At 38.0% G+C, this 27203-nt stretch overlaps 1 protein-coding gene across 2 annotated transcripts; it reads right to left on the bottom strand.

Annotated features, from left to right (window-relative positions):
- Positions 1-715: 715 nt before the first annotated feature.
- Positions 716-23611, bottom strand: WDR5 (WD repeat domain 5). 2 transcript variants are annotated; one of them, XM_072632890.1, is made up of 14 exons: positions 23483-23611; positions 20322-20500; positions 19733-19841; positions 17668-17741; positions 17167-17256; positions 16723-16812; positions 16462-16545; positions 13004-13059; positions 11110-11156; positions 5900-5975; positions 5031-5064; positions 3625-3699; positions 2999-3086; positions 716-1645 (listed from the first exon to the last, which is right to left on the bottom strand). In XM_072632890.1, exons 2-14 carry the CDS (start codon positions 20400-20402, stop codon positions 1545-1547), a joined length of 1005 nt encoding a protein of 334 aa, XP_072488991.1. In that variant the 5' UTR covers positions 20403-20500; positions 23483-23611; the 3' UTR covers positions 716-1544. The 2 variants fall into 2 exon arrangements, with proteins under 2 accessions (XP_072488991.1, XP_072488992.1); XM_072632891.1 differs by having other exon boundaries at positions 23488-23589.
- Positions 23612-27203: the final 3592 nt, after the last annotated feature.

Genomic DNA, 27203 nt, shown 5'->3' with positions numbered 1-27203 from the left:
GACTTAGAAAGATTTCCAGACTCACAAAGGTAAAAGAAGTTAAAATCCAACTTGGGCTATAAAAGCTCATTAAATAGCCACATTATTCAGAGTTCCAACTGCATGTTCCTATCACAGAAATGAGAAGTCTAGGTCTGATACTTTGCACCTTCCTGAAAGTTTGTCTCATCACTGAACAAAGTGAATGCTAGAGAAGTGCCCAAACAAGGAAAACTGGGCACTTCAGATTGAAAAGTATATTATCTCTTCAAGATAAATTAGTGGACCTACCAAGACCTTCATTTAAGCTTTTTTTTAAATTAGGAAAGGTATACTGATAGGTTAATTGAGTGTGACAGGACAGGCAATGCATTTAATTGTAGCTGTGCCTGTCACCCTCAACTCCACATCTGACCACTAATTTGACCTTCAGTGGGAGCCATTTCAGCAATTAATATGCTGTTGCTTCTCACATTTGAGGTGTGGCTTCTTTTCCTGTCTATTCCACTGAGATGTAGTATGGTGTTTATTATTTTACAAGTACAAAATATAGCTTGAAACATACCCTTTGGAGACAAGTTTATGGCTACGTGTCACTTAAATGCAAAGTGATAAGGAAGACTGAATAAACCACTAGGGAAATTAGGTTTTGTCAAGAGTTTTTTTCTGCCACCTGTGAATGTAAGGAACTAAATAGACACAAACACTGCATATCAGAAGACAGCTGCCACGCATGTACACAAAATCCCACCTTTTTATTACAGCACATGGTACTGTCAGATGTGTAAACAAGAGTGTGACAAACGGGAAAATATTGAGGCTGAAGTATACAGTCATGCCATTAACAGTTTTGTATTATGAACTTTAAAGATACAAAATTGTCTTTACATCGAAAAACTTTACAATGTTGTGAATTTTGTTTTGTTTTCCCCAGAAAGACTTCAAAATGTGCTGTGAACTTCTATACAAGCAGGAATTAATGGTTTGGGAGGAAAAAGTAGACAACTTGTGATATAATAATATCTATTAAACATACATAGCAAGAGGTAAAACTATACAGAAGATTAAAAGATATTTCACTACAAGATCAGTGAAACTGGGGAAGAAAGCCAAAAACTTACATGGTTGTATTTGGTCACAGAGTTAGAAGTGGGTGATATCTTTTAAAAAATTACAGAACATTGAGGGGAGGAAAAACTCATAATGAAATGAAATCTATCCCCCTGTAATAAAAAATTAAAAATTCAGGTTTTTGCTCGATTTATACACAATATAGATTGAAACTCTTCCTTTGACAGCATCAGGAGAGTTGGCAAGAAGCATCACCAAAATCTTTTGGGACCTTCTAATAATATAAGCAAATTTTTTCCCCTTAAAACAAAAAAATAAGAAAAGGATCCATTTGTCAAATAAGGCAGATGCTGCCTCTTCTCACCAGGCTATCCATTCCAGGGAAGAAAAAAGGGGATTTCCCTTTAGGCAAAGAAACCATTTTCAAATATCTTAGTTTCTTGCCTCACAGGATCTACTTCTTGATATAGTCTCTAACATGATATTAAAAGGCCTTAACAGTCACTCTTCCAGAGTTTAATTGTTTTGTCATTTTCTAATGCAGCTGATGCAATGATGTTTTCTGTAGGGTGACAAGCTGTTGAAATCACAACATCTGGAAAAAAAAAAAAAAGACAACCCCATTGTGTGCAAGCTATTCATATACGGTCCTCAACTGGCAGATGTCTCTAAGTTGTCCCCTAGCAATTGATGGGGGCCTGTACCCTTTAGTCTACACTCTTGTTCCATTCTCCCTCAGAACCAAAGGATACACTTTTTAAAAGCTGGCACTCAGATCTTTGGTACTTTGGCCCTAATGAAATTATCTGATTTTTGAGAGAAGACTGGAGGGGGTGGAGAGAGCAGAAGAGAAAGGGAAGACATAAGCAGTCACTTGAACCAAATACTATCCTCATTTCAAGAGCATTATATTCTAAGTAAAGTTAAAAGTGGACAATGACATATTCATTTTGATCTTATAAGTCAGCAATTTTTTCAGTCAAATCAAAGAGTTTAAAAAAATTTTTTTAGAAGGGGTTTAGCTATTATTTCCCTATGCTTAAAAGAAATCAAGACCTATTTCAAAGTAAATCTTTTTGTTCCAGTCTCTCCATAAATACAAGAAATGAACACATCATGTGAGTTGTCAGGACATGAGGAAAGCAATCAGTTACATGGCCTCTGTAAATAAAGGCCATGAAGGATGAAGGATGAAGGAATAAAATATCAAAAACTTAAATATAATGGTCAGATGAGTAATTACCAACTGAATATCAAAGATAAAAGCAGTAAGCTTTCTAAGTCCTGAACCTGAATCCCAACTTGTTTTGTGAACTTAAACTTGCCTGTCAATTAATTGAGTAAACTGAGTAAACTATGCTATCGGTAGTGGAATACAAAGAAGACATGATTCCTTACAGAGTAAACAGTTTCAACAGAGACAAAAACATATACCAGAAAGAATCAGGTGTGTGATACAACTGTGTGATAATAACAGGGTATAGAAGGAACTGAGAGAAGAAATTGGCATGGGCTAGAGTGGTCAGAGAATGTTATTTGCGGGAGTGGAATTCGACTTTACAGAAAGATGAAAGAGAAAGATATCTGACGGAGAAGGGAATATTATAACTGAGACAAAGAACAAAGTCTATGAAAGGATTGACTCAAGAGATAGAGATATTGTGAGATGAAGCATTAAGCTAATTTTAGTCCAGAATAGATTTTTATACACACACACAAACTTGAGAACACTGAAAATGGCCTGGCCAAAGCCAGAGGGCGGAAAATGCTTGTTTGATGCCTTGAAGGGTGCAGAAAGAGCAAAAAGGGAAACGATGGACAAGAAAGCATCAGTTGTTTAACAAGGTGGGTGCACAGCTGTCACACAGTTTGAAACAAGTAAACAAAATGCAGATTAGATAGTTTAGGAAACTTTCATTGGCTTAAAAAAAAAGAGCTTTGTTCTCACCTGTATGGCCTTGTAATTTCTGTACGATCTCTTTTGTCTGAAGGTTCCAAATGTAAACCAGGTTATCTTCTGACCCAGACACTATCCACTGTGTTAGGATGTAGGGGTAGAAAGATTAAGGTGGAGAGAAGTTACATTTCCCCAAATTTAAGTAGTAAATTATTAAGCCCATCTGTGAAGACTCATTTCATGTTATTTGCAATATATCAAGTCCGAAAATTGGATTCTTCTATCAGACTTACGGTGTATAATTAACTGACAGTTACTGCTAAATTCAAAACTCTCTGGGCAGACTTTAGATATATATGCCTTCTTCTACATTATTCAGTTCTTATACAGGAGAAAATAGTTTCCCCTTTCATTTTCATATGCTTATATGTGTACATATCTCCTACTAGAGTAAGCTCCTTGAAAGCAAGGATTTTTTTGTTTGTTTTTGTCTGTCTGGGGCCAGGTCCGCAGCACTTCATCTGCTACAGAACAGGTATCTTGCATAAACGGAGTTGTACGTCTTACCAAGAAAGGTATCCACTGTCATCTAAACTTTATACCATCACTTACATTTTTTTATCTCTCAATCACCTTTCAAACACCCAAGATCATAAAAATAGCCACATAAAACATACCTTTCCACCAGTGACTGAAAAATTAGCAAAAATGCAGTATTTTTCATTCTTGTGACCAGTGTATGTCTTCAGGCACTGAAATAAAAGCAAGTTATTCTAAGGTTTACCTTAGACTTAAGGAAAAAGTAGTAATTTGCCCCAGAAACTACTTAAGTCTATCATTTTATTCTAAATTTCATTTGGATTGGTCAATCCCGGACACAGAGTACAAAGGCAATGATCATTAATCATCACCATAGTTTCATCTGTCTAAAAGAATCAGGCCGTCTGGTTTATCTTAGCGATTTCTTGATGTTCCAGTTAATTCCGCAGGATCCAAGCTATGTCAGACAGTCTATCCATGTTAATGGACTTCTCTTCTTTCCTATGTGAATCACCTATTAAAGTCAACAAACATTTATCAAGTGCCTACTACATGGCAGGAATTGGGCTAAGTGCTGGAGACAGACACCTGAGGAGTCTGTCTTCATGTGATGAACTGACAGGAGGACATCTGCTATCCCTAACCTTCAGAAAGGCTTCTTAAAAATAACAGCAGCTGAGGGAGGGGGGAGGGGAGGGGGGAAAAGAGAGAAAGAGAAAGGGAGAGGGAGAGGGATGAGGGGTGGGGAAGTGAGAAAACTACAGGCAGAAAAACAGAGCTGGGTAATTCTTCATCTTTGTGGGCATTTAAACTTTGGTCAGTATTGCACTGATGTGACTGGAACCAATTCAAGTCATTTTGCATCTCCTGGTGCATTCTTCATGCCTAGTTTTATCCTGCTCTAATGGACCACTCAATTAGCCTAGTCCTAGTAAAGTTTCAACAGCCAAGCCTTCTGTAAGCATAGATATGCATCAACTTTTTTACTACTTACTCCTAACCCTGAGACTTTTTATTGAATTACCATGTAAATGTATACTCCACCAAAATCCTCAGATGTAAGAGATGACCTTTAGTTCTTAAAAGTTATGCCAGATAGTGCACAAATTAACAAGACTTTGAACACTGGAAAGATGACAGATTATCTTATTTAAGATAAGTCCTAAAATCAGAAAAGCTCATCACCAGGTTATCCACAAGATGGCAAATTTTTTAGCCAGAGCAACTATCAAAAATCATCTAAGTCAGAAGGGTTCCAATAAACAATTGTGGAGAATACTCACACAAACGAAACTACAGATCCTTGAAATATTTTATTGTGTAGATATGTTTGTTATCTCTCACAACTTTTATATTTAAGTGTCAATCTGTGAAATTAAAATTTGTGGCAATGTCACTAACTCTACGAGGTACCTAGCTCTCCCTAAGATTTCTCCTTCTAACCTTGTGGCAATTACTACCATATAACACCCAAAGTAGGAAACCTGATGGAATGATAGTTTATTATGTCTTTATAATTCATCCAGTTTAAACAACTGCTTACCTTCCCTTTGCTGTAGTCCCATAGTTTAAGAGTGCTAGAGATTAAGAGAAAGTAATAAATCAATTTTGATTTGTTTCTCCATTAAATTGGCTTCTTGTGCAGGCCTATTCAAAAGAAGACTTTCCACTAAAATAATAGTACTTACATATGAGTTTTACATTTTGCTTTATAATTGGAACTCTACAATTACAAACAAGGGTGGAGAACCTGTTTTGATCATATAACCCATTTTTGTCAAAATGAGTAACTCAAACCTGCCCCCAAACTTAAAAATAAACACTTATGCTAAAGGGCTTAGATAGTGAATTAGCTATCTCAGAGGAGTTTCCTGATATTATGAAGAAAGTAACTTCCCATAATCATGATTACCATTCTGCACACAGCCTCAGTGATTCTAGAAACGTGGGGAAAAAAATTCAAGTTGCCAGAGAACACATTTCATAGCAAACTTATTACAGACCCTAATCAAGCCTGCCCTGTAGCAGGACACAGAACAAAATAAAATTCCTACCTTAGAAGTACTGGCCAACTTTCAACTCCCAGTCAATGTGATTCTGCTATACTCTTTACCTTATCCTACTCATTCAAGTGTAATTGAGAAATTACAAATGCTAAAAGCTATTTCAAAGATTAAAGTGACTTTTTACAGTCAGTCTTCCCAATCTGTAAAATGAAGGTGCTGAACTAGTGCTAAGGTTTCTCCTAACTCTGATATCCTAGATTGTAAGTGCTTACACTCATTTTGAAATAATTTATTCTCATCTATATGTCTGATTAATATGTCTACTGTAAGAATCTTAATACTGGTGGAAAGGAAGTTCTTTTTGTAAATTTTTCTTATAAACAAAAAAAATGCATAAGATACTCACTTGTCCAAAGTTGCAGCAAGAATATATTTACCATTTGGAGAGAATTTCACAAAAGACACAGGAGGATTATCATCATCTGTATTAAAAATGAAAATCTTAAGATACAGTTCAAATGTTTGGTCCAATTTCTATTAAATTATGCCACTATCTAAATAAAACAAGAAATTTTGTACAAGATGTCACTACTAGTATTGAACCTTATGGTTTTGTGGCTCTTTTCAAAAAGAGAGTTTGAACTTACTTTGCCTAGGAATACAAAAAAATGGGGAAAGGTTATATTTATTTCAGTTATTTCCTCAATCCATTAGATAAGCCATTTATCATGAGCAGAAAAAATAGTCCTCAAGTTTCCTACTTATATATTCCTTTAGAAACTAATCCTATTTGTCTTAGAACAAATTATTATTTATAGATTCTTCTGGAAACATTTTAATTTCAAAAGTGCAAAAGCTTAAGATACTGATCAGAAGCCTATTTCAAATATTCACCTCCTCCTCCCTGCATTCTGCTTTACTGCAGCCTGTAAGATGATGGACCAAACTCAAGCTGAATACTTTTTATAGCTAAGTAAGAAGGAGCTGATGCTTGGGGGAAAATAGTAACTTTTCACTCAAGTTCTGTAGATCATTTTCCTATTGGGTATTAAATCCAAATTACCCCATCTTTGTCTCAAATATTCTGGGTGTACTGAACACTTTACCACCAAATGACTGAAGCAGTATGGGGACAATGGATAGGTTAGGAAGACCTCAGTAAATTCAACCTCTGACTCTTATTATGTGACCCTGGCACCCTTAATTCCAGTCTCCAAAACTGGGGGGAGGGAGGCAAGGAAGGAGGGAGTGAAGAGGGAGAGGGAGGGACGGACGGATGGACAGACAAACAAACAGACAGACAGACACAGACACACACACCACACACAACACACACACACACACACACACACACACACACACACACACACACACACACACACACACACACACACTCTCTCTCTCTCTCTCTCTCTCTCTCTCTCTCTCTCTCTCTCTCTCTCTCTCTCTCTCTCTCACTCAATATCCTCTTAAGGTCCACCTCTAAAATGATCCTGAGGGAAGGATACAAGTATTGCCTTATATGCTCAAATAGCAAAAAACTGTTAATTAAGAAATGGTTGATCTTTAAATATTAGAGTTTTTTTGTTTTTGTTTTGGTGGGAATGAAAGAGCGATGGTTAAGACCTGTGATTCTACTGTTGAGGCAAACTTCCAAGGCGAATTCCCTCTATAAGAGATTAACAACTTCAGTCACATTTGCCTTTCAGAGTTTCAACGATTTGCCCACCACCACACAGCTAATACATGTCAGAGGTAGGATTTGAAAAATGTTTCTGACTTCCAAGTGACCTTCTTGCTGCTTCATCATCCTGATTTTCTGTATGATCCAAATGTCACAATATTATTTAATCCTCTAATTCTCTGAACTGAAACATTCAAGTTTTTTCCTCATGAAAACTGGGATCTAGACCCTACTGTATTCAATATTCGATCATCAGACCCCTAACTCTCATAGTTGATGACTAATTTTACCCTTTCACTTACAATCTAATTTGAAAGTGAGAAAGTTTTCCCAGACTGCTCACGTACCATAAATGCTCACCCTCAAAAAACAGTGAAACATTTTTTTTTACCCAATTTTCTGGTAGGTTTAACATGCTAATCAATCTTCAGAACTGAGGGATACACTGTAAAAGGTGTGAAGAATTCAAATACGTGCCCTATGAAAGATGTTCATTTAATCCTTTTTATTCTATTTCATATTGCTCAGCACAAATGTCAATTATAGTAAATTAGTAAAATTACAGTAAAATTTCTACAACTGGAGCTAAGAACAAGAACAAAATATATCTAATTCTTCAGAAACTTTCAAATCCAACAACAAAATACATAAGAAAGATTAAAGGCTAGACTTGGTTTTAATGATTTTTCAAATCCATGTTCAACTGTCAATAGGGCCTATCTATTTCACCTATGAAAATCAGTACTATAAAAAGATTTTCTTTTACAGGCACTTCTCAAAGGAAGAAACTCAAGCTATCTATAGCCATGTGGAAAAATGTTCCAAATCACAAATAATTAGAGAAATGCAAATTAAAGCAATTATAAGGTTTTATCTCATACCTGGATTTGCAAAGTTAACTTAAAAAACCAAAAATATAACAGGAACTAATATTTACGCAGTACTCAAAGGTTTGCAAAGCATTTTATTTAGCTAACTGGAACCTCCCAACCATCCTATGAGGGAGGTGCTGTCATCCCCATTTTACAGACAGCAAAGAGAGGTTAAATGACTTGCCTAAGGTCACATAGCTATGTGAATGAAGCTGGATTTGAACTCAAATTTTCCTGACACCAAATCCAATAATCTATTCACAACTAGGTGGCTCACAAGCCACTAGGAGCCTAAAATGACCAATACTGGAGGGACTGTAGTAAAACCAGCACAATGGTAGAGATATAAATTAGCATGGCCATCACAGAAAGTAATCTGGACCTGAGTCCAAAAAGTTACTACATGATCCAGCAATATTTCTACTAGGTCTATATCCCAAAGAAATCAAAGAAAGAGGAAAAGGTCAAATATGTAGAAAAACATTTATAGCAATTCTTTTTGTAATGGCAAAGGGCTAGAAACTGAAGGAGTTTTCATTCATTCATCAACTGATGAATGACCGAAGAAATTATGGTAGATAAGTGTAATGGAATAGTATTGTGTTGTAAGAAATGAAGAGAAAGTTTCAGAAGAAACTTGGGAAGACTTAGATGAACTGATGCAGAATGAAATGAGACCCAGGAGAACAATTTAAAAATCATAATATCAGCACTGTACAAACAATTTAGAAAGACTTAGAAAGTGATCAACACAATGATTAATCATAATTTCAGAAGAATGATGAGGAATGTTATCGACTTCCTGGTAAAGAAATGATGGACTAATATATGGAAAAAGATATATTCTGGGATGTGACCAACATGGGGATTTGTTTGCTTAAATATAGTTATTTGGTGCAAAGTTTTGTATTTCGAGGGGAAGGAAGATAAATGAGACAGAAGGGAAGAAAAAAACGCTTGATAATTTTTAAAAAATGAAATTTAAATCTTTGACTATAAAAATGTTAAAACAGATCTTTACTGAAACCTGAACAAATCAAAACACCAGGACTAAGCTGAGGAAGCCAGATTCGCCAAAGAGTCTGAGATAGTAAAAAGCATTTTAACTGTTATGTTAATGATATCATCTGGGATTCACATAAGAGAATATCTACCAAAACATCCTTTGAGACCCACCTGCCCAACAGCAACAGTTCACAAAACAATAATGCAAGTTTCTCTTCTTCCCCACCCCAAATGTCCAAATTCTCCAGTCAAGATTTATGAGGTTTCCATATGGCACAGCACTTGATGTTTCAATTCAAGTTAGTTAACTTTATAAAAGTTAACAGTTAAAAAATTAACAAAGATAAAGGTGAATTAATTTAATAAAAGAATAATGACTAGCACGTAGAACTGCATCAGGAGCTAAGTAAGGTAGAACCTGGCTCCCATTTTCTACCTAGGAACGAGACACAGGACTTAGAATGACTACATTTACTCAATCATCAAGTTTATTCACAGAAAGACTGCATTCCAGACCTCTGAACCCTAGTTCAGTAGGGCTTTTCAGAATCCTTTTGTTTTTGTAATCCCCTGAAACCAAGCTCATGTGAAATTATTGCAGTAGGCAGTTTCTTTCAGCTCTCCCTTATCCCAACTCTTAACATCCTACCAAAGGTATTAGCTGACAAAGACTTTAATAGAGTTGGGATAGGGAGAGGGAGAAAGAAACAGAATGAATACTACAGAAGCCTTGAAAGGGATTTTAGGCAATAGGTAATATAGTGCATCAATGTATGTTTTGTTATTCTTTTTTCATAAAGGAACTACATGAAACTATTAATGATCATTATTATAATAAGTATGGAGGAGAGAAGAGTGGGAAAATAGAGATTAAGGGACTGACATAGAGCACTGAGTGGGTGCTCATCCAAGAATGGACCAAAATATTTAATAAAGAATTCAATATGGAAAAAGGATAAACAACGTTTTGTTAAGGCTGGCTAAGTGGAAAGAGAGAGGAGACTTCAAAAGGATATGGTCTGCTCAATTTCAAATGTGTATTTTCATTTTTCAAGATCAGTTTTTACACAAATGTAAAGGCAAAGAAAAGGAAAGATTAAGTCAGGACTGAGACTTAGGAAGATATACAGATGATACCAGAAAACAAGCAATGTTAGAATAGCCCCAGGAACTACTAACAATTAATGGTATGGGAAGAGGAAAAGAGAAGAACAAAGGCAACAAGAACAGTGTTATCACGGCATCACAGGTAAGCAGGATTAAGGAGTAACAAAGGGTAAGGGGGAGAAGAGACCATTAAGTTCAGAAAAGAGGTAAGAGCTAGTGATCTCAGAAAACATACTAATCTATTAGGAAAAATAAGTGAAGAATAAAAACTGCCTTTCAAAAGGTAAGCGAGATGTCAGTGGCACAGTCAGAATTGTTAATGCAACACATCAAGGTCAGAGATGTACAGGGACTCAAGAGAAGAGGGAAGAAGCTCAAGGACAGATTCTATGGCCCTGCCAGGTCTCAGAGGGTCTCTCACCTTTGTATCCCTTGACCCTAGCAGAGCATTTGCACATAAATGTCATTTGATGAACTATAAGCTATGTTCAAGATACGGTGGTCAGAAGGATGGCTGCTAGAGAGAGAAACTAATGAGAACTTTCTCAGGTAACACAGTAAGAAATTGGGATAATTTGAAATAAAAATTAATTTTCTTTTCTTTAACCTAAAGATCCAATTAATCCCTAGGGAAAGGAATGGGAAAGTAGAGTGAAGATACCAAAAAAAAAAACAACACCAATTTTAAATCTGACTTGATTTAGAAGAGAGATCCATCAAAATCAAGATCCAAGAAACATCAGTGAAGGAAGAGTTAGGAAGAGTTGAGAAGTCAAAATCAAGTTCTCTATTCGCATTCAAGCCGCTATGCCAAGAATAGTTATTACCTTAAGATTTCTTTAACTAACTTAATCCTTTAGAAGAGAAGTGTAATGAAGAGGTAGACTAGGACAAGAAAAAATTTCACAGAGAATCACGAATCATCAAAAGTAAACTTTGTTTACTTACCAATAAGTGTTTTTAAACATTGACCTGATGCTGTATCCCAGATTCGGCTTTTTAGAAAAAAATGAACAACCAGTGTGTTAATATAAGTTAAAAAACTGATATGTTTTTTAATTTTAAGGATTAAAATACAAGCCAAAAAAACCCACAAACCCTAAATTATTTGTTTTTAGTGCATTAAATGAATAACTATTAAAAAACAAGTAATCAAATATAAAATTTGCTCTGTTCCTTTTTCGTTATGAAGTCCTGCCATGTTTGGCTTTGACAATTATTTAATAAGTATGCATACATGCGGTTCTGGCTGATCTCTTTACAAAAATCTTTTTTTTTCAAATGCTTTATTTTTAAAATTGCTCTAACCTGTTTTGTGATACAATCTAACGTAATCAGCCATTCTTGATTTTTATTGAACAGTCTGATTCTATTTTTCTGCCGTTACAAATACTGCAGCTGTCAACATTTTCATAAAAATCCTTTTCCCCTTGCTTGTTGCCTTGTTTTATACACTTGTCAATTCTTAACTCCCCACCCTCCTGCAATCGAATTTTATTAGAACAATAATAGCTAGCATTTATAAAGCAATTTAAGATTTGCAAAGAGCTTTACAAATAACTCACTTTATTCTCACAACCACCCCTGGTGGTAGATGCTACTCTTACCCCCATTTTACAGATGAGAAAAGTGAGGCTGATGTTAACTGACTTGCTCCAGATCACATTTACACTGCTTGTGACTCAAGCTGCATCTGAACTCAGATCTGCCTGACTACATGCAGGTCCAGCACTCTAACCAGTACACCAACCGAGCTGCCCCCAGCAAAAGAAAAAACACTTGGTCAAAGTCAATTAACACAGAAATCCTATCTAGCAATGGATTCTCCACAGTGCCCCTCAGTGGAAAGAATGCTCTCCTCACCTATTCTGCTTGGATTCATTAATTTGTTTCAGTATCGTAGCAATTTTGTAAATTCTCTTCTTAGTTTTTTTTCTTTACTCTCTATCACTTTGTACAAGTGTTCCAAAGTTTCCCTGAATTCATTTATCATTGTTTATAGTATTATATTCACATATTACTATGTGTTCAGTCAACCCTGGCTATTTTCTTGCTATCATAGAGAATGCGACAAATACTTTATTAAATCCAGGATCTATCATTTGCCTTCATGGAGTACATGCTCAATAGTGAGTCTGCTGGAATAAAAGATAGGACCCATTTAGTTTCTTTTTCTCATTTGACTCCAAATTATTTCTCAGAGTGTTTAGAACAATGCACAGCTCCCCAATCAGAGTGACTCCTCACATGGATTGTTGCTCTGTTTATTGTCATTGTCAATTTTATAAGATTTTAAGGAAGAAGTGCTACATGACAGAATTCATGGTGTTGAAATGTATTCATTATGACTTGTCCCATTTAATGTTAGCATTAATCAAAAAATCCCACAAATGTAGAGCACTTGTCATAAAACTGGTTTCACTTTGGGGTCATTTTTTGTGGTGGTTGTTAGGGGATATCTTAAGGTTGTCTTGATTTGCTTTCCACTGGTTACTAAGGAATTTGAGTAATTATTTGTTAACAGCTTACATTTCCACCTTTAAATACTTTTATCCTCTTATAATTGGTCACTGGGGGAATTTTTTTATTCTCATATTTAACAGTCTATTGTATTCTCAATCGTGGATTTAAGACTTTGAAGGGATCTCAGAAGTATAATGCAACTTTCTCTCATAGATGAGGAAATCAAGAGTCAGGGAGGTGAATGACTTGCCCAAGGTCATACAAGAAGTAGGATGTCACTTGTCAAACCTGTATTTTTCAATGCCATTTTAAGTACCACCTATTGATTTGTGCAAAGAAACTGTGTTAAGGCGGAGGCTAATAAAAAGTGTACACTCACCAGAGACCATCATAACTACTTGACACTATCAAGGATCCATCACGATTAAAATGAACCTATCATTGAGGAAGAGAAACAACAAACACTTAAAAACAAATCCATCCATTTATGGACAATTGAATAACAAAAGAGTTCTTAAGGGTTATAATTCTCAGATACCTGAACAACACTTATGTGCAAAGTGAGATTAGAACCCTAATTCAGGTAATAGTTTTAAAAATAGAAATCATGGCCTCATGATTTATTTTACTGTATAGTTCTCCAGATCAACTGCTAAATCCAATGAATATTACTCATTGCCTAACCTTTCCAATTTTTCCACAGTTCTGGATACTGCTGAAGAACATGCTGTCAAAAAACCAGCCCTGGGTCCCTTCCAGATGCTTTTTCCTCCCTTAGCTTTCAAGACAGTTGTCTCTCTTAACTTCTGGTTCTTTTTTAGACTAGTCCTCTTTGGTCTCCTCTGCTAAATCATCCTTCTCCTCAGGCCTTCTCAAGATGTCCCACAAGGTTCTTTCGCTTCACTTTCTTGTTAAACCTTATCAGCTACCATGAATTCAACTATCATCTTTAGGCAGATGACTCCTACATTTATACATCCAGTCTCCATCTCTTGAACTCTACTATCACATAACTCCTTAAAGGATATTTTCACCTAGAGAACCAACAGGAAACTCAAACTCATGGCCAAAACTTAACCCGTTCTCCCCAGTCCCAACCCAAAGTCTTCCATTCTTCTACTTTTGTTCTAACACCACCATCTTTCTAGTCACCAAGATTTACAGCCTTGGTCATCTTCAAGTCTATACTCTTCTTCAATCTTCATATTTATTTAGTTGCCAAGTCATTTGACCCTAACTCTACATGGAGTGTCTATCATCCCCTCTTGTGGACTGGGAGCCTTCACCCTAGTTCAGGGCATCAAAGCTCTTACCTGAACTACTTAACAACCTAATTCATCTTCCTGTATCTAGTCTCTTCATCTACCCTCCACATAGCTACAAGTTAATACTGCTAAGAGATCTAGCCCTACCTTCCCCTATTCCAAAAGCCTCCAACAGCCCTCTACTTCCTCTAAAATAAAATACAAGTCCATAGACTAGTATTCAAAGCTCTCTATAACCTAGCTCTCACCTACCTTTCCAGATTTATTTCATATTACTCCCCTTCCCACATATTCCATCTCCCTTCTCTGTGATTTTGCGTAAGTAGGTTCCCCATGCATGAAATGCACTTTCCTCTTCTCCAAGTCAAAGAATCCCAAGATTCCTTCAATGCACAGTTCAGGTGCCACCTCTTACATGAAGCATTTCCTAATAATAATAATAGTAGCAGTGCTAGATACTAGCTAAGCACTTTTAAAATATTATTTTGATCCTTAACAACAACCTTAGAAGGTTGGTGCTTTTATGATCCCCATTTCGAGGCAAACAGAGGTTAAGTGACTTGCCCATAATCACACAGCTAGTAAATGTCTGAGGCTGGATTTGAATTCAGGACTTCATGCCCAGCATTCTATCCACTGTACCACCTAGCTGCCTCAATTATAATCCTGCCCTCCTCTTTCCCCTCACCAGTTATTAATGCTCTTGTCCCCTTGATATCATTTTTGTATTAATTTACTTTGAAACATGCTGCCTTTAGTAGAATTTAAGCTTCTTCCTTATAAATAGAGACTGTTAACTTTGTCTTTGTATTGTCAGTGTCTTTACACACAGTTGTTAGTGTTTGTTAACTGAATTTAACTTCATGCATAAACAGATAGTATGCCTGTTATGTTTCAGGATGGATAGCACACATTGATAAACAAATATAACAGAATCATTTATTGATATACCTAATTCAGTCTAGGATTTAGTAAATATTTACTGAGGAAATCTAAAGGCAGTCCCAACTCTTATCATCTACCAGGGAAGACAGATATGTATACAAATAACTCTATTACATCACCCTCCCATTTGATATTTTCCCAGTGGGGTGCTAGTCACATCAGAGTAAGACTATTCAGGGGTGTTCTGAAGGACTAGACCAAACCATCTGATTACCCATTCAATTTGGAATTTAAAGAAAAAAAAGAATGCTTGTTTTTGCTTTAGTCTCTCCATTTTAAGGCACTGAAATTGATTTGTACTTCTCTTTGGAAATTAAAAACCTAGTACTTTGTCAAAGATAACTAGGTCTCATGTCACAGATATCAAGAGCGTATATCCCTGAGGTCCAAGAGCATTGCTAAGGCTCCTTAGGCAAAATTTTTTGGCACTCACCTAGGTTTATGTATCCCACCCAAAGTGGACATTATTCCCAACACCATGCTGTGCTCATGTCCTTCTCTCTACGAAGCTTACACTTGTCAGATCTAGATAAAATTCCATTATGTTCTGAAGTCCTTCCTACATCACCCTAGCGTACTGACTAGCTAATAACACAACCTACTCTCTTATATTTCAAAGCACTTTGAAAATTTACTAATTACCTAGGCCAGGGGTTCTTAATCTAGTTTGGAAATTTTTTTTTTTTTAACATTTTGATAATTGTATTTCAATGTAATTGAGTATAATAGGTTTCCTTAGTAACCCTATGGGTTTTATGTTTAAAAAACTCTGAAAAAAGATCTGTAAGTTTCATCAGACTGTTAAAAAGGGTCCATGACACAAGCAAAGTTAAGAACCCCTTGTGGTCTAGATGCTTTCCTGCCCATGCTGATATTTCACTTTCTCCAAATGCTGTAAATGGAGTTCTGGTTGTTCCTATTTTGTAGACAGGCAAACCAAGGCATAAAAGAACTGGTCAATGCTCACATAAATAAATTTGAATTACACAGTTTAATGTTCAGTTCTTAGTTTTGTGGGTTTCGTCTTTATTATTATAGCTGTTTAGCTGTTTTTCAGCTGCATCCAGCTCTTCATGACCCCACTTGAGGTTTTCTTAGCAAAGACCCTGCAGTGGTTTGCATGTTCTTCCTCCAGCTTATTTTACAGGTGAGGGAACTGAGGCAAACAGAGTTAAGTGACTTGCCCAGGATTACAATGCTAATAAGTATCTGAGACTGCATTTGAATTTCTGAAGATGAGTTTTCCTATGCTCTACCCACTATACTACTTAGCTGATCCTGATTTTATCTTCAAGTAAATAAAAATTATTTGCCTATTGAGTTCATAAATTACCTTTCTTCTCATTTTAAAAAAAAAACAAACCTATGATTTCATCCACATAAGGAACTCTCAATGAGGAAACTCCCTATTGCCAATGAAGATGAGTAGCTTATAACTACAGTTTTAGAAAGTTCTTAGGAAACTGAGAGGCGAATTGTTTTGTCCAGGTTCACAAAGGCAATATGATATAAAAAAGATAGTATCTGAATCCAGGTCTTCCTGCTTTTAGGGTCAACTTTCTATCCATTATGCCATATGTAATGTGGTGTAATAACTTAAACTTGAAATGCATGTAAGGGAACTTACAGCTGAAACTGGGTCAGAATGAGCAGGTAAAGTCTTGAGGCACTTTCCTGTTTTCACATCCCATATCCTTACACTTTCATCAAACTGTAGAAGAAAAACAAACATTAAACAGTCAAGATGGAGATTTCTGCAATATTGGCAACCTCTTGAATGCCTTAGACAGCAAAAGGCAACACTAATTCCCTGAAGATACCCTGTTTCTCCCTATTATCTTTAACACACGTTCAATATACAAGTTAGCTGCCACAATTAAAAACTTACAGATCCTGAAACGATGAGGTTGGACTGGGGATTGAAGTTGCAGCAAAAGACATAATTACTGTGACCCTTCAGTGTTTTAAGACACTTCCCCTAAAAAAATAAAAGTATCAAGGTTATTTTTTTCCCCAAAATAGTACCATTTACCTAAAAAAAAATTACTATTCAAACTAAACTTATCAGAAGGTCAAAAAAACACCATATTCTAGAATCTCTTGAAATTCACACTTCATCCTACATGCAGGTTATATAAAATATTCACACAGCATCACAGAACTGAACTAATTGACCTAAGGTCCCTTTGGAAATTTCTCATTTAATTTAGCCAAAAAGAGAGAAGGAATGTGCCCTAAAGCATGCTGTTTACAAATATTAAATCCTTTGTCCATCTCTCAATTATACATAGTCAATAAATGTCTGGGGTGAAGGGGGAATCTGACTACTTACAGAGCTAACATCCCATATCTTAAGCGTTTTATCGTCAGAAGCTGATACAAGAAGATTGGAATCTGAGGACCAGGCAACATCTGAGATTCCCTTTAAAAAAAGAAAAGGAAGGAAAAAAGTAGATTAATTCCCAGGTGAAACAGGCAAGAGATATTAAAAAAAAAAAAAAAAAGCACTAGCCACTTAATTGCCAGAAAAAGGCTTAGCTAATGCATTAATAATACATAAGAAGTTATATTCTTAGAAATATGAAGCACTGCCAAGACACCCAATTTAGCTGCTTTGTTGAAAGTTAGCAACTACTGATGAAACAGGCATGAAATGACCTGCCATTTGCAAGAAATGACAAACAAAAAGTACAGCAATGCCTTAGTTTATTCCCAAATCTGAAGCCAATGAGCCACACCTTTAAAATGCTCTTATCCCCTCAGCTTCCACTATACAACATTAATTTATATTTTATAATAAACTCCAAAGAGGTATTTTTTTTAAAAGGCCTACCAGTTTGTGCCCAGATATTGTTTTCTCAAATTTTCCATCATATGCTCCCCAAATTTTAATGAGTTTATCTGCAGCTAAAAGACAAAAATTCATTGTTAGTCTATTAGAGATGGGTAATAACTTCGGCTTTCACATGGTCTCTATTTGATGCTAAGAACTACCTTGTGAGGTAAGCAATTGGTTATTCTCCCCACCTCCAACTTCTGGTGAAAAGTCCATACTCAAGTAGGATAAAAGATCTGACTACAGCAAAAAGTTTGCTTTGTCATTACATTTATCCCTTTATTAGACTGAGGAGACCTTTTCTAACTGCACCTGAAGTACCAAGGTTAAGAACAAAACTGTGGCATTTCTCAGTGTGAATACATAATACCACGTCATGAGGTAGGTGTGTCCCTGGGAGTTTTCTGACTACAGACTGTGGGGAAAACTGATGGATACAATGCTCTGATTTAGTTCTTCATTTCACACAATGTGAAGAAAGCTTTTGCTTTACACCTCCAGTATGAAATGAATCAAAAAGGACTTAAATGCCTATCTGTCTCCATTGCCTTATGTAACTAAGACTTAATTTGATGATTTTTTTTAGGGGTAACTTTAAAAACACCCTTGTTAACCAGAGTGATCTAGTTAACAAGAGGAGTCAAGAACAACCAAACTTAAAAGAGTTGCTCTTACTAGGTTAAAGTAAACCTGGAGGGAGATCTCTAAATGGAATTCCCCAGTGCACTGTTCAACATTTTTATCAATGAATGAGGATGACATGCCTGTCAAGGGTTTGAGGCTGGGAGTGATAGTTAATATACTGAACGACAGATTCAGGCTGCAAAAAGATCTGACAAAATAGAACTGTCTAAATCTATTAAAGTTAAATTTAATTGTAATTAGTTGTATACTTGAGTGAAAAAAAAAACAGAACTACAAAACTAAAGGATGAAGATATGGCTATGCAAAAATTCATTTCAGAGATAGGGGAATTTTGGGGGGACTAAGTTTTACTTACATGAGCCAGTAAAATATAGCAATTGAAAAAGGTTAATTCAATCTTACTTTGGGGAGCTAAAATTTCGTTGATCTGGGCACTGATCCAAGGCAAACAGAAATCATTCTTTGCTTTACTGGATGGTACTCATGAGTTGCTATGGCTAAATCACCTAGTGGTCAGCCTTCTGGCCTTAGCTAAGTTGATTCTCAGATAGGCCTTAAGGACTATATTTAAAATTTTCCCAACTAACTGGGTCAGGCCTGCCAAAGTGTAAGCTCTTCTGATAGTTTCAAGAAGACAGTTACTTTCACATACTGAAGCATTACCTGGGTCTAAATTTAGAATGCCATCTTAGCCTGGACACTACGCTGCTTTAATGCATAAAACAAAGGAAGAAACCAGAAGTAAAACATAAGAAGACTCTATATGAAGCTCTGTATCCACATCTGTATACATTTTTTCTTAAATGCACCTTAAATTATGTCACTGGAGTAACTGAATTCAACTTAAGATGCTCAACTTAAGACCTGGAGGGTGATGTATAACTTTGACATTACTTATGACCTTGTACAAGTCTCTGTCCCATAAGGACTTGGATTATATGGCCTACAAGATCCCTGGAAAGCTCCAGATATAGTATCCTAAGATGATTTAAGAATTATCATATGAAAGAGATCAAAACTTGTTCTCTTTGGTTCCATAGGGTAGAACTAGAGACAAGAGTTCAGAGTTTCAGAAAAACAAACTTACTCTCTATATAAAGAACAAATTTCCTAACAACTGGAGCTAGCCAAAAGAGGAGAGAATTTTCTCAGAACAAAGTGGATTCTCCCTCACAAAGGTTATTTTAAATGGGAGCTAGATGAACAATAACTATAGCTATTTTATAGAGTTCCTATTCAGATATGAGTAGGTCAAATTAACCTGAGGTTCCTTCAACTCAACTGTCAGCAATACTGACAAGAACAATTTAATATGGAAGGGTTGCTAAATCAGCAGTATCTCAAGGACTGAAACCCCAGCCTCAATTTTCTCAACAACCAAATTAGGTAGTGACATTACATATTTGAGATTACTTACAAGAACTTGCTAACCATTCTCCATTTGGACTAAATTTTACCGAAGATACAGCTTTAGTGTGTCCTGCTAGTGTGAACTTTAATGCGTAGTTTGGCTTTACAGGTGCGGGCTAGAAAGAATAAAATTAAATATCAGAAAGTGATCACAGTCATCCTACTCAGATCTTTACAAAGTTAGAATGGGTGAAAAAGTATTATTGATAGCATTTTACTTAGGTGGAAAAAGAGAAACAACAATTTTCAACAATATAGTAAGGGGCCAAGAGATCAACCCCACTGTGCTGGTAAATGTTTAATAACCTGCTCTCTGAGAAAAAAATGTGTACATGACACACTTTTAAGTTTAGTCTCTATTATTAACATTTTCCCTATCACTTTGTCTATATAATCAACAAAACAATTACAGTAAGCCCAGATTTATAGCATTAACCAGATTTCCAAGGTATAAACGCTCACATGAAAATGTAGCAGTTGGCTCAGCTGCTCAGAGTTTAGCTCTAACACACCCACCTTTGGATTAACCTTACTTCAATATAAGTCTTTACATGCTTAATTTCACCTAAAAGGACATCAGATCTTTTAGAACACACCTTGCTCTGATTGGTTGATGAGGAAGGTGTAGATTGTGTTTTGGTGGCTTCTGCCTCTGGTTTCTTTTCTTCAGTTGCCATGGTTCTGAAACTAGCAAGTCAGATTGAGGGTGCTTGAAGGGATGATCAACCAGAATGCTTCAATAATGAAAAGAAAACCTGTGTTCAGTAATTTGAACCTGTAAGGGGAACAGGAAGTAGAGGGACAACCATTATTAAAAGGATATCTCATTTAACATAGCAATATCCAGAAAAAGTTAATAATAAACATTTAGCCATAATACTGAAGCCTATCACACAAAAACTTCTCAGGTTGAGGATAAATTTATAACTGAAATAAATTTAGAGAAAGAATATAGTAATCCTAAACTTCCGGTTCCTACCTTTTAGTTTATTGTTCATAACCAAGCTACCTTTGAACTATCTTTGCATTCCATATACAGTAATATTCCAAATTATGGAGGCATTTTCCATTGTTATTCAAAATCCTAAAAATGCTGTTGGGAATAGCCAAGATCTAGTTATTTCTTTAAAGATTATTTTTAAAGAATTTTTTGTTTTGTTTTTAAATTCATAAGACTGACAGGAAAACTAAATCCCAGCAGGATACAGCAGTTTCAGAAGTTACCCAGATTCCAAGACACAAATCATGTGGAACACATTAAGCAGATACACTAAAATACAAGCCCAGGGTACTTTTGAAGCCTTATGGTTGTTATGGACTGCTACAGTTTCCATACTATAGGCATAAGGATGTTTTCTGTTTCCCTAGTGAGCTGAGAAGCTCATTTGCTTATGAGACAACCAGGAAACAGAGCCGAAAAGTGCAAGCCAAAGTCAGCTTTGTGTTGGAATTTCAACTGCCTTGCCTTCTGTAGCAAAGCTTGAAATGCTGCACTGATACTCTGCAACCAAGACTCATACTGCAGATGAAAAAAAATCTCTACTGCAGCTCAATTAGATTTCAGCTTGACAATGGGAAGTATTGAAAATCTGTACTGTAAGTAATTATTTCACCTGCCTCTTAGATCAGTAGTTCTGGATGTAGCCTCAACACTAACTTCCATTACTTGCCTTACATCAAGCACGTACCAGTTGAATGAGAAGAGGTAAATGTCTATTTTTGAAACTTCCTATTTTTTCCATCAGAAAACCTTAAAAATCACTAGACTAGACATTGTAATTTCTTCATTTAATTTAGGGAGAATTCTAATTTAATTTAAAATGTCTTACCAGAACTTCTGGTTGCTCTAAGGGGAAACAAGTCATTATAAATAATACTAACATTGGCCAAAGAATCATTGAAAAGAGAAGGATGGAGGTGGGAGAGAGGGATTACATCATAAGCACTCACTTTACAAGTCTTCTGGCAGACCAAAAAACACACAGGTATCAGGCCTGTTTTTTTTCCCTCATACAAATCCCAGGTTTTAATTAGCAACCCTAACCCCTAGTATATATCTAGGAAAGGTTTAGGGGATCTGGTGGTCAGGACCCGGCAAAGTTTAAGTCTTTTGAAATCAGAAGGAAAGGAAAAGAGAATGGCATCAAAGAAATGAAAAGCAAGAAAATAACATTTAGTAGATGGCCTAACCACTTCAAAAAAATAGTGAAATATTTGAGTAGGGAGAAGACCAAGCCAGGAACTCTGACCAGGAACACACCAGAGGACTACTGGCTGAAGAAATGAGAAGAGCTCTCCCTCTGCCCCCAAATGCATGAGCTAAGCTCAGGTGAAAGGCTCTGGGTAAAGACAAAAACCTACCTCCTTCAGTGAAAGATATAGCCCCAGCCCCAGGGAGAGAAGGGGTCATTCCGAGGATGTGGCTAAGAGAAAAGTGTGATTGGCTGGACAAGGAAAATGTGCAATTAGAAAGGCGGAGATCCCTGAAAATAGGAGAAGCCCATCCTACAGTCTGACTCAAAATTAAGGGTTTTGAGTCAGGGGATGAGGGGCAGGGAAGTGGGCCATGGCTGATACCATGAGGGGATCACTGAAGAAAAGGAAATCCTGTTCTCTATTCACAACTAATGGTTCAGAGTTTTTAGGGGAGAGGAAGCAGAATGAGTTAGGCTAAGGCCAGGCTGTGTGAGTAAAAGAGTGGAATGGGGGAAAAGGAACAACTGAAAGGGTAGTTATTGAAAAAAAAGGGAATGCCACCCTCTTAAGCGTCACCTGGTCGTTTCAGGATCCATTTTTCTTATATGTGATAAGGGGATATGAGGGAAAACACTTGGGGTTTGGCTGCTTAGAGGTTAGGGTGCACTAGAGATAAAACAGGTAACAGAGCTAGTGCATTCCTTCTGAGTCCAAGCCCAGATGTTTCTAGATGGGGTAAAGAAAGGGTAAAAACGGGGATTTCACTGTATAATGAAGCATCCTGAATCCAAATCCAGGTGTTTCAAAGGGGAGTTTTTTGGGCTTTTTAGAGGAGTAGGGGACAGTGTGACTGTATTATTAGGTGAAAGTGATCTGTCCCTACTGACCTGGAAAAAGGGGTGCAGGTGGATGCTGAGTGCAGTCCCGAGGAGCTAGTGCAGCTATGAGAAATGGGGAAGGAGGTAACTGGAGGTACACTCCCAATTCATGGAAAGCTATTCCTAAAGGTGTTGGAGGAGTAGGGGAGGAAGAGCAGAGGCAACTACTGCAGCTTTGGGGCTTGGCCAGCCTGAAGAAGGCACGGGGAAGGAGTCTGAGGAATGGGGGGCACCGCCTTGGTCGCTGCCAAGGTATTTTTGGGAAGACTGGGGGACAGCTGAAGAAGGGCAGGGTAGAACTGGGGCCTGTCCTTCTGGGGAGGAGGAATGGGGAACAAACGAGGTCCACGCTTAGGAATGATGGGGTGGGGGAAACGGAGAGAGCGTCGGTGGTTAGCCGGAGGGGGGGAGGTGAGGAGAACGCGGACACCAGGGCGAGGGGGCCCCGCAGGCTGCATGCGGGTGAGGGGCACTGGGGGCCCGGAGGGGGCCAGATTCTCCTCGGAGAAAGGGGGCGCACCCCGGGCTGGCGAGCAGGCGGCCCTGGCGGCGCAGGCCCGTCCCCCGCGCTCTGGCAAGCGACCGGGGTCCGGGGTCCGGGCGCGGCCGTTCCTCCCGGCTCGCAGGCCCAGCTCCAGGCCGGGGTCGGACACGCAGACGGACGCCGCCCTCCGCCCGCTTACCTCACCTCCGCTCGGGGCGAAGCCTCAACAGCCGCCACCGCTCATGAGGAGCGCAGCGCGGCCCGACCCGGGCGAGGACGGACGACCAGGCGCCCGCCGGGACCAAGTGGAGGTGGCAGCGGCAGCGCAGGCTCCTCCTCCCGGCGCCAGGCGGGTAATGTGGAGTGGCAGCTCCCCGGGCGCATGCGCGGCGACAGGGCGGGGGCGAGCGCAGGGGCGGAGCGAAGGACCGAGAGAGGGAGGAGGAGGGGGTAAGGACACAATACCAGGCTGTTTCCGAGATGGGCTACGGCAAGCCGCGAAGGCCGAAATTGTCAGTAACTCAAACTCCTTAAAGGATTTACTGGCGTTTCTCGCTGCCCCTTTATGGCAGAGTGGGGAAGACGTCCCCTAATCCAAACCCCTCCTTTTACAGATGAGCAAAACGAAGTTCGGAGAGAAGGGACTTGTTGGGACCTTAGAGATCCTCTGGGCAGGAGGGGTACGCGACTGATGAGACAGACAGACAGAGAGGGAGAACAGAGGGACCCACGAGAGACGGAGACACCGAGACACAGACGAGAGAGGGGGAAGGGCGAAAAGAGAGACCGAGAAAAAGACAGACGGACGGACGGCCTGGGGAGCGGGGGGAGGGGGCCAGGAGGCAGAGGGCGGGAGGAGCGAGAGTTGGGTCCTTCCAGAGTGTTTACATAGCTAAACCTTCTCTTTCCTTTCCCTCAGACGCCCATAGATCGCACCCAGCAGGCCCCGGCCCAGGCTCCCCATAAGGGCTGTTTTCCAGACCCTCCCGCCTTAAGAGTGATTATCAGTGGTAACTGTTGCCGTTTCCCTCCCAGCTGATGTACTTCTTTTTCTTTGCCTCATTAAAGGGGCCGTGCCCTGATTCCTTCTTAAAGAGGCCTGTTCACTGAATGGGCATTCCTTCACTCTAAGTGAGTGCCTGCATAGGCCCAGGTCTCCCAGGGCATCCCGGGCCATCTCCAGTCCTCCTGAGGAATATCTGTCACTGGATCCACATGGCTCTGGAGGAGAGGTGAGGCTGGTGACCTCACAGCCCTCCCTCCCTCACTCAACACAAGTCAAGGGCAAGTCATGTCATCATGTCTCTGGTGGCATGGTCTTCTCCAGCAAGGAAGGACGAACACACACAACATTCTGAAACCTTAAAACTTCACTAAGACTTTTAGGAGACCCAACAAACACACACAGCATGGGAAATTGTATTTGTGTGTGTGTGTGTGTATACACATATGAGTGTGTATATTGATAATGTTTAATATAAAATTTTGGAATAATCTCTTTGTTCTCTCTGAAGCAAACTCAGAGGGTGCCTCTTCCTATGTCAACAAAGCCAGCCAAGGCTGACTCTACATTCCTTAGGAGACCTTTAACCTAAGACACTATCTTGAATAATGGGACTTTCCTTTATATCTTATTATCTATAGACATACACTATGTTATGGCATATTAATGGTAAAGAAAATATAGACATCTTAGGTCGTAATTTCTATTAAACTTTGTTTACCCTTTCCTATGTCAGTTATCTGTTTAGGGCAGGAAGCCTGCCACTCACTAGTGGTAGGATTTCCTTCCTTGTCACCGGGACATATGTTTACCCAGCCTGGAATCACAAGGCCTGACCAACATTACTTTGTTAATTGTCTTGTCTTACTAAATTTATAATTTGTTCAACTAGGAGAGTTCCTTTCTCACAGCAAAATGTATATAAGCCAGAAGATTTCTGCACTAGGTAGCCAGAACATTTCTGGCTCCATAATGCATTATGTTACTGTTGTCTTTAATAGGGAATTGATTAATTAATTAATTAAATCATAAAATGTATGCATTTAGCCTGTTGCCTTTTCTTTAACCAAGTTTTCAGGTCAACAATATCTAGGTGTAGAATTATATACATACACATACATGTTTAATTTTCTGTGCCTATTTCCTATACATTTTCACAATGCACAGCTACGTCTGTAATTTCCTATACATTAGATACATAATGGCACGTATATACAGGTATGTTATGTGTGATTTCATATACTTGTGCATTTTTTCAGAATATCCCAAGAGTCTTAGTGCAGTTTTAAATGTTAATAATGTAAAAAATTTAGAACATATATACACATACACATATGCACGCATATATACATACACATTTGTTTGTATAAGTACGTCTATATATGTATCTTCTGAAAAATAGAAATAAGGGACGGGTGAACTTCATAATATAGTGGAGAAAACATTGTACTAGGAATGAGGTGATAATTTAAGTTTCCAGCTCTGAAACCCTGGGCAAGACAATTCCTGTGCCTCAGTTTCCTCATCTGTAAAATTAGGGTAATAATGCTTCCTACTTATAGGGTTGATGTGAAGAAATTGCTTTGGAAAAATTAATGGATTTATATACATATGTATATATACTATCATTATAACTATTATTGCAACTGTGAGGTGTGGGAAGGGAGAAGAAAAGAACTGGCCTGTCAGAAGGCATTGAGGTCAGAAATAAAATGCCAAGTTCAGAGATTAGGTAGTTTGACTAGAACATAGAGTTTATTACGGAATAAGAAATAAAGCAGGACAAGTAGATGGGAGCCAGATTGTAGAAGGCATTGATTACCAGTCTGAGCAGTTCATATCTTATCCTGGGGTGGTTATTATGTTTGTCTTTCATTTTCAAAGAGGACCATGGCATCAAGGGAATGATGACATGACTTGCACTTGACTTTGATTTGAGGGAGGGAGGGCTGTGCAGGTCACCAGCCTCACTTCTCCTCCATAGCCATCTGAATCCAGTGACCAGATATTCATCAGGATGACTGGAGACCACCCAGGATGCAATGGGAGACCTTGGCCTCTTTAGGCTAAGGCTTTTTCAGGTACTCACTTAGAATAAGGTAACACTCATTTAGTGAATAGTCCTCTTTAAAAAATGGGGAGCCACTAAAAGTTTTTGAGTGGAGAAATGACATCATCATACCTGTATCTTAGCAAGTTTAGATTGGTAGGTATGTGGTCAATAGATTAGAAAAGACCATAGGTTTATAGCTAGGAGAAACCTCAGAGATCATCTAATCTACCTGTTCATTTTTCAGATAAAGAAACTGAGGTCCAGAGAAGTAAAATGACTTGGCTAAGGTGGAACAAGTTAAATATATGGCTGATTTCCCAAAAAAGTTATTTCTACTGTACCATGAGAGACTGGATATAGTGAGATCAATTAGGCTATTATAATACTCTAATCAAGAGGCCTGAATTAAGGTGCGGTGCCAGATTGAAGAGGATGCATATGAGAGACATTAATGGATGTAGAATCTACAAGTCTTGGGAACTGGTTGTATATTAAAGGGTTGGGAATGAAAGAGAAGGAAGAGTCAGTTATTGCTTCAAATTACAAATCTGGGTGACTGGAAAGATGGTGGAACCCTCAGAAGAAGATGGAAATTTGGAGGAGGGGCAAAATTTAGCGATAGGGGAAAAGATAATCAGTTTTATTTTGGATACGTTGAATTTGACTTTAGGTAACCACACAACCCTTCTGATCACAGCATCAAATGAGTATTCCTGAGCATTTCTGGAAATTTATATTCTCCCAAGTTATTATTTGAAATTTAAATTAGGAAAGGCAGTATGGCAGAGTGGAAAAAACACAGCTGGGAATGTGGATTTTGATCCTGGCTTTGTCGCTTAATTTATATCATCACTTTATGTATGC

Source organism: Notamacropus eugenii, chromosome 1, assembly GCF_028372415.1.
Source record: "Notamacropus eugenii isolate mMacEug1 chromosome 1, mMacEug1.pri_v2, whole genome shotgun sequence".
NCBI classification, from domain to species: Eukaryota; Metazoa; Chordata; class Mammalia; order Diprotodontia; family Macropodidae; genus Notamacropus; species Notamacropus eugenii.
Note: the sequence above shows the minus strand (reverse complement) of the source record. Positions and strands in the feature narration are given on the sequence as shown.

Bases quoted from the DNA above. Each gene is read 5' to 3' on its own strand.
- WDR5 (XM_072632890.1), bottom strand. From the start codon at position 20,402: ATGGCAACTGAAGAAAAGAAACCAGAGGCAGAAGCCACCAAAACACAA. The intron at 16,813-17,166 runs GTAAGTAGTCAG...TTATTTTTTTAG, and splicing joins AGATATGGGATGTTAGCTCT to GGGAAGTGTCTTAAAACACT. The intron at 11,157-13,003 runs GTGAGTGTACAC...TTTTCTAAAAAG, and splicing joins AGTAGTTATGATGGTCTCTG to CCGAATCTGGGATACAGCAT.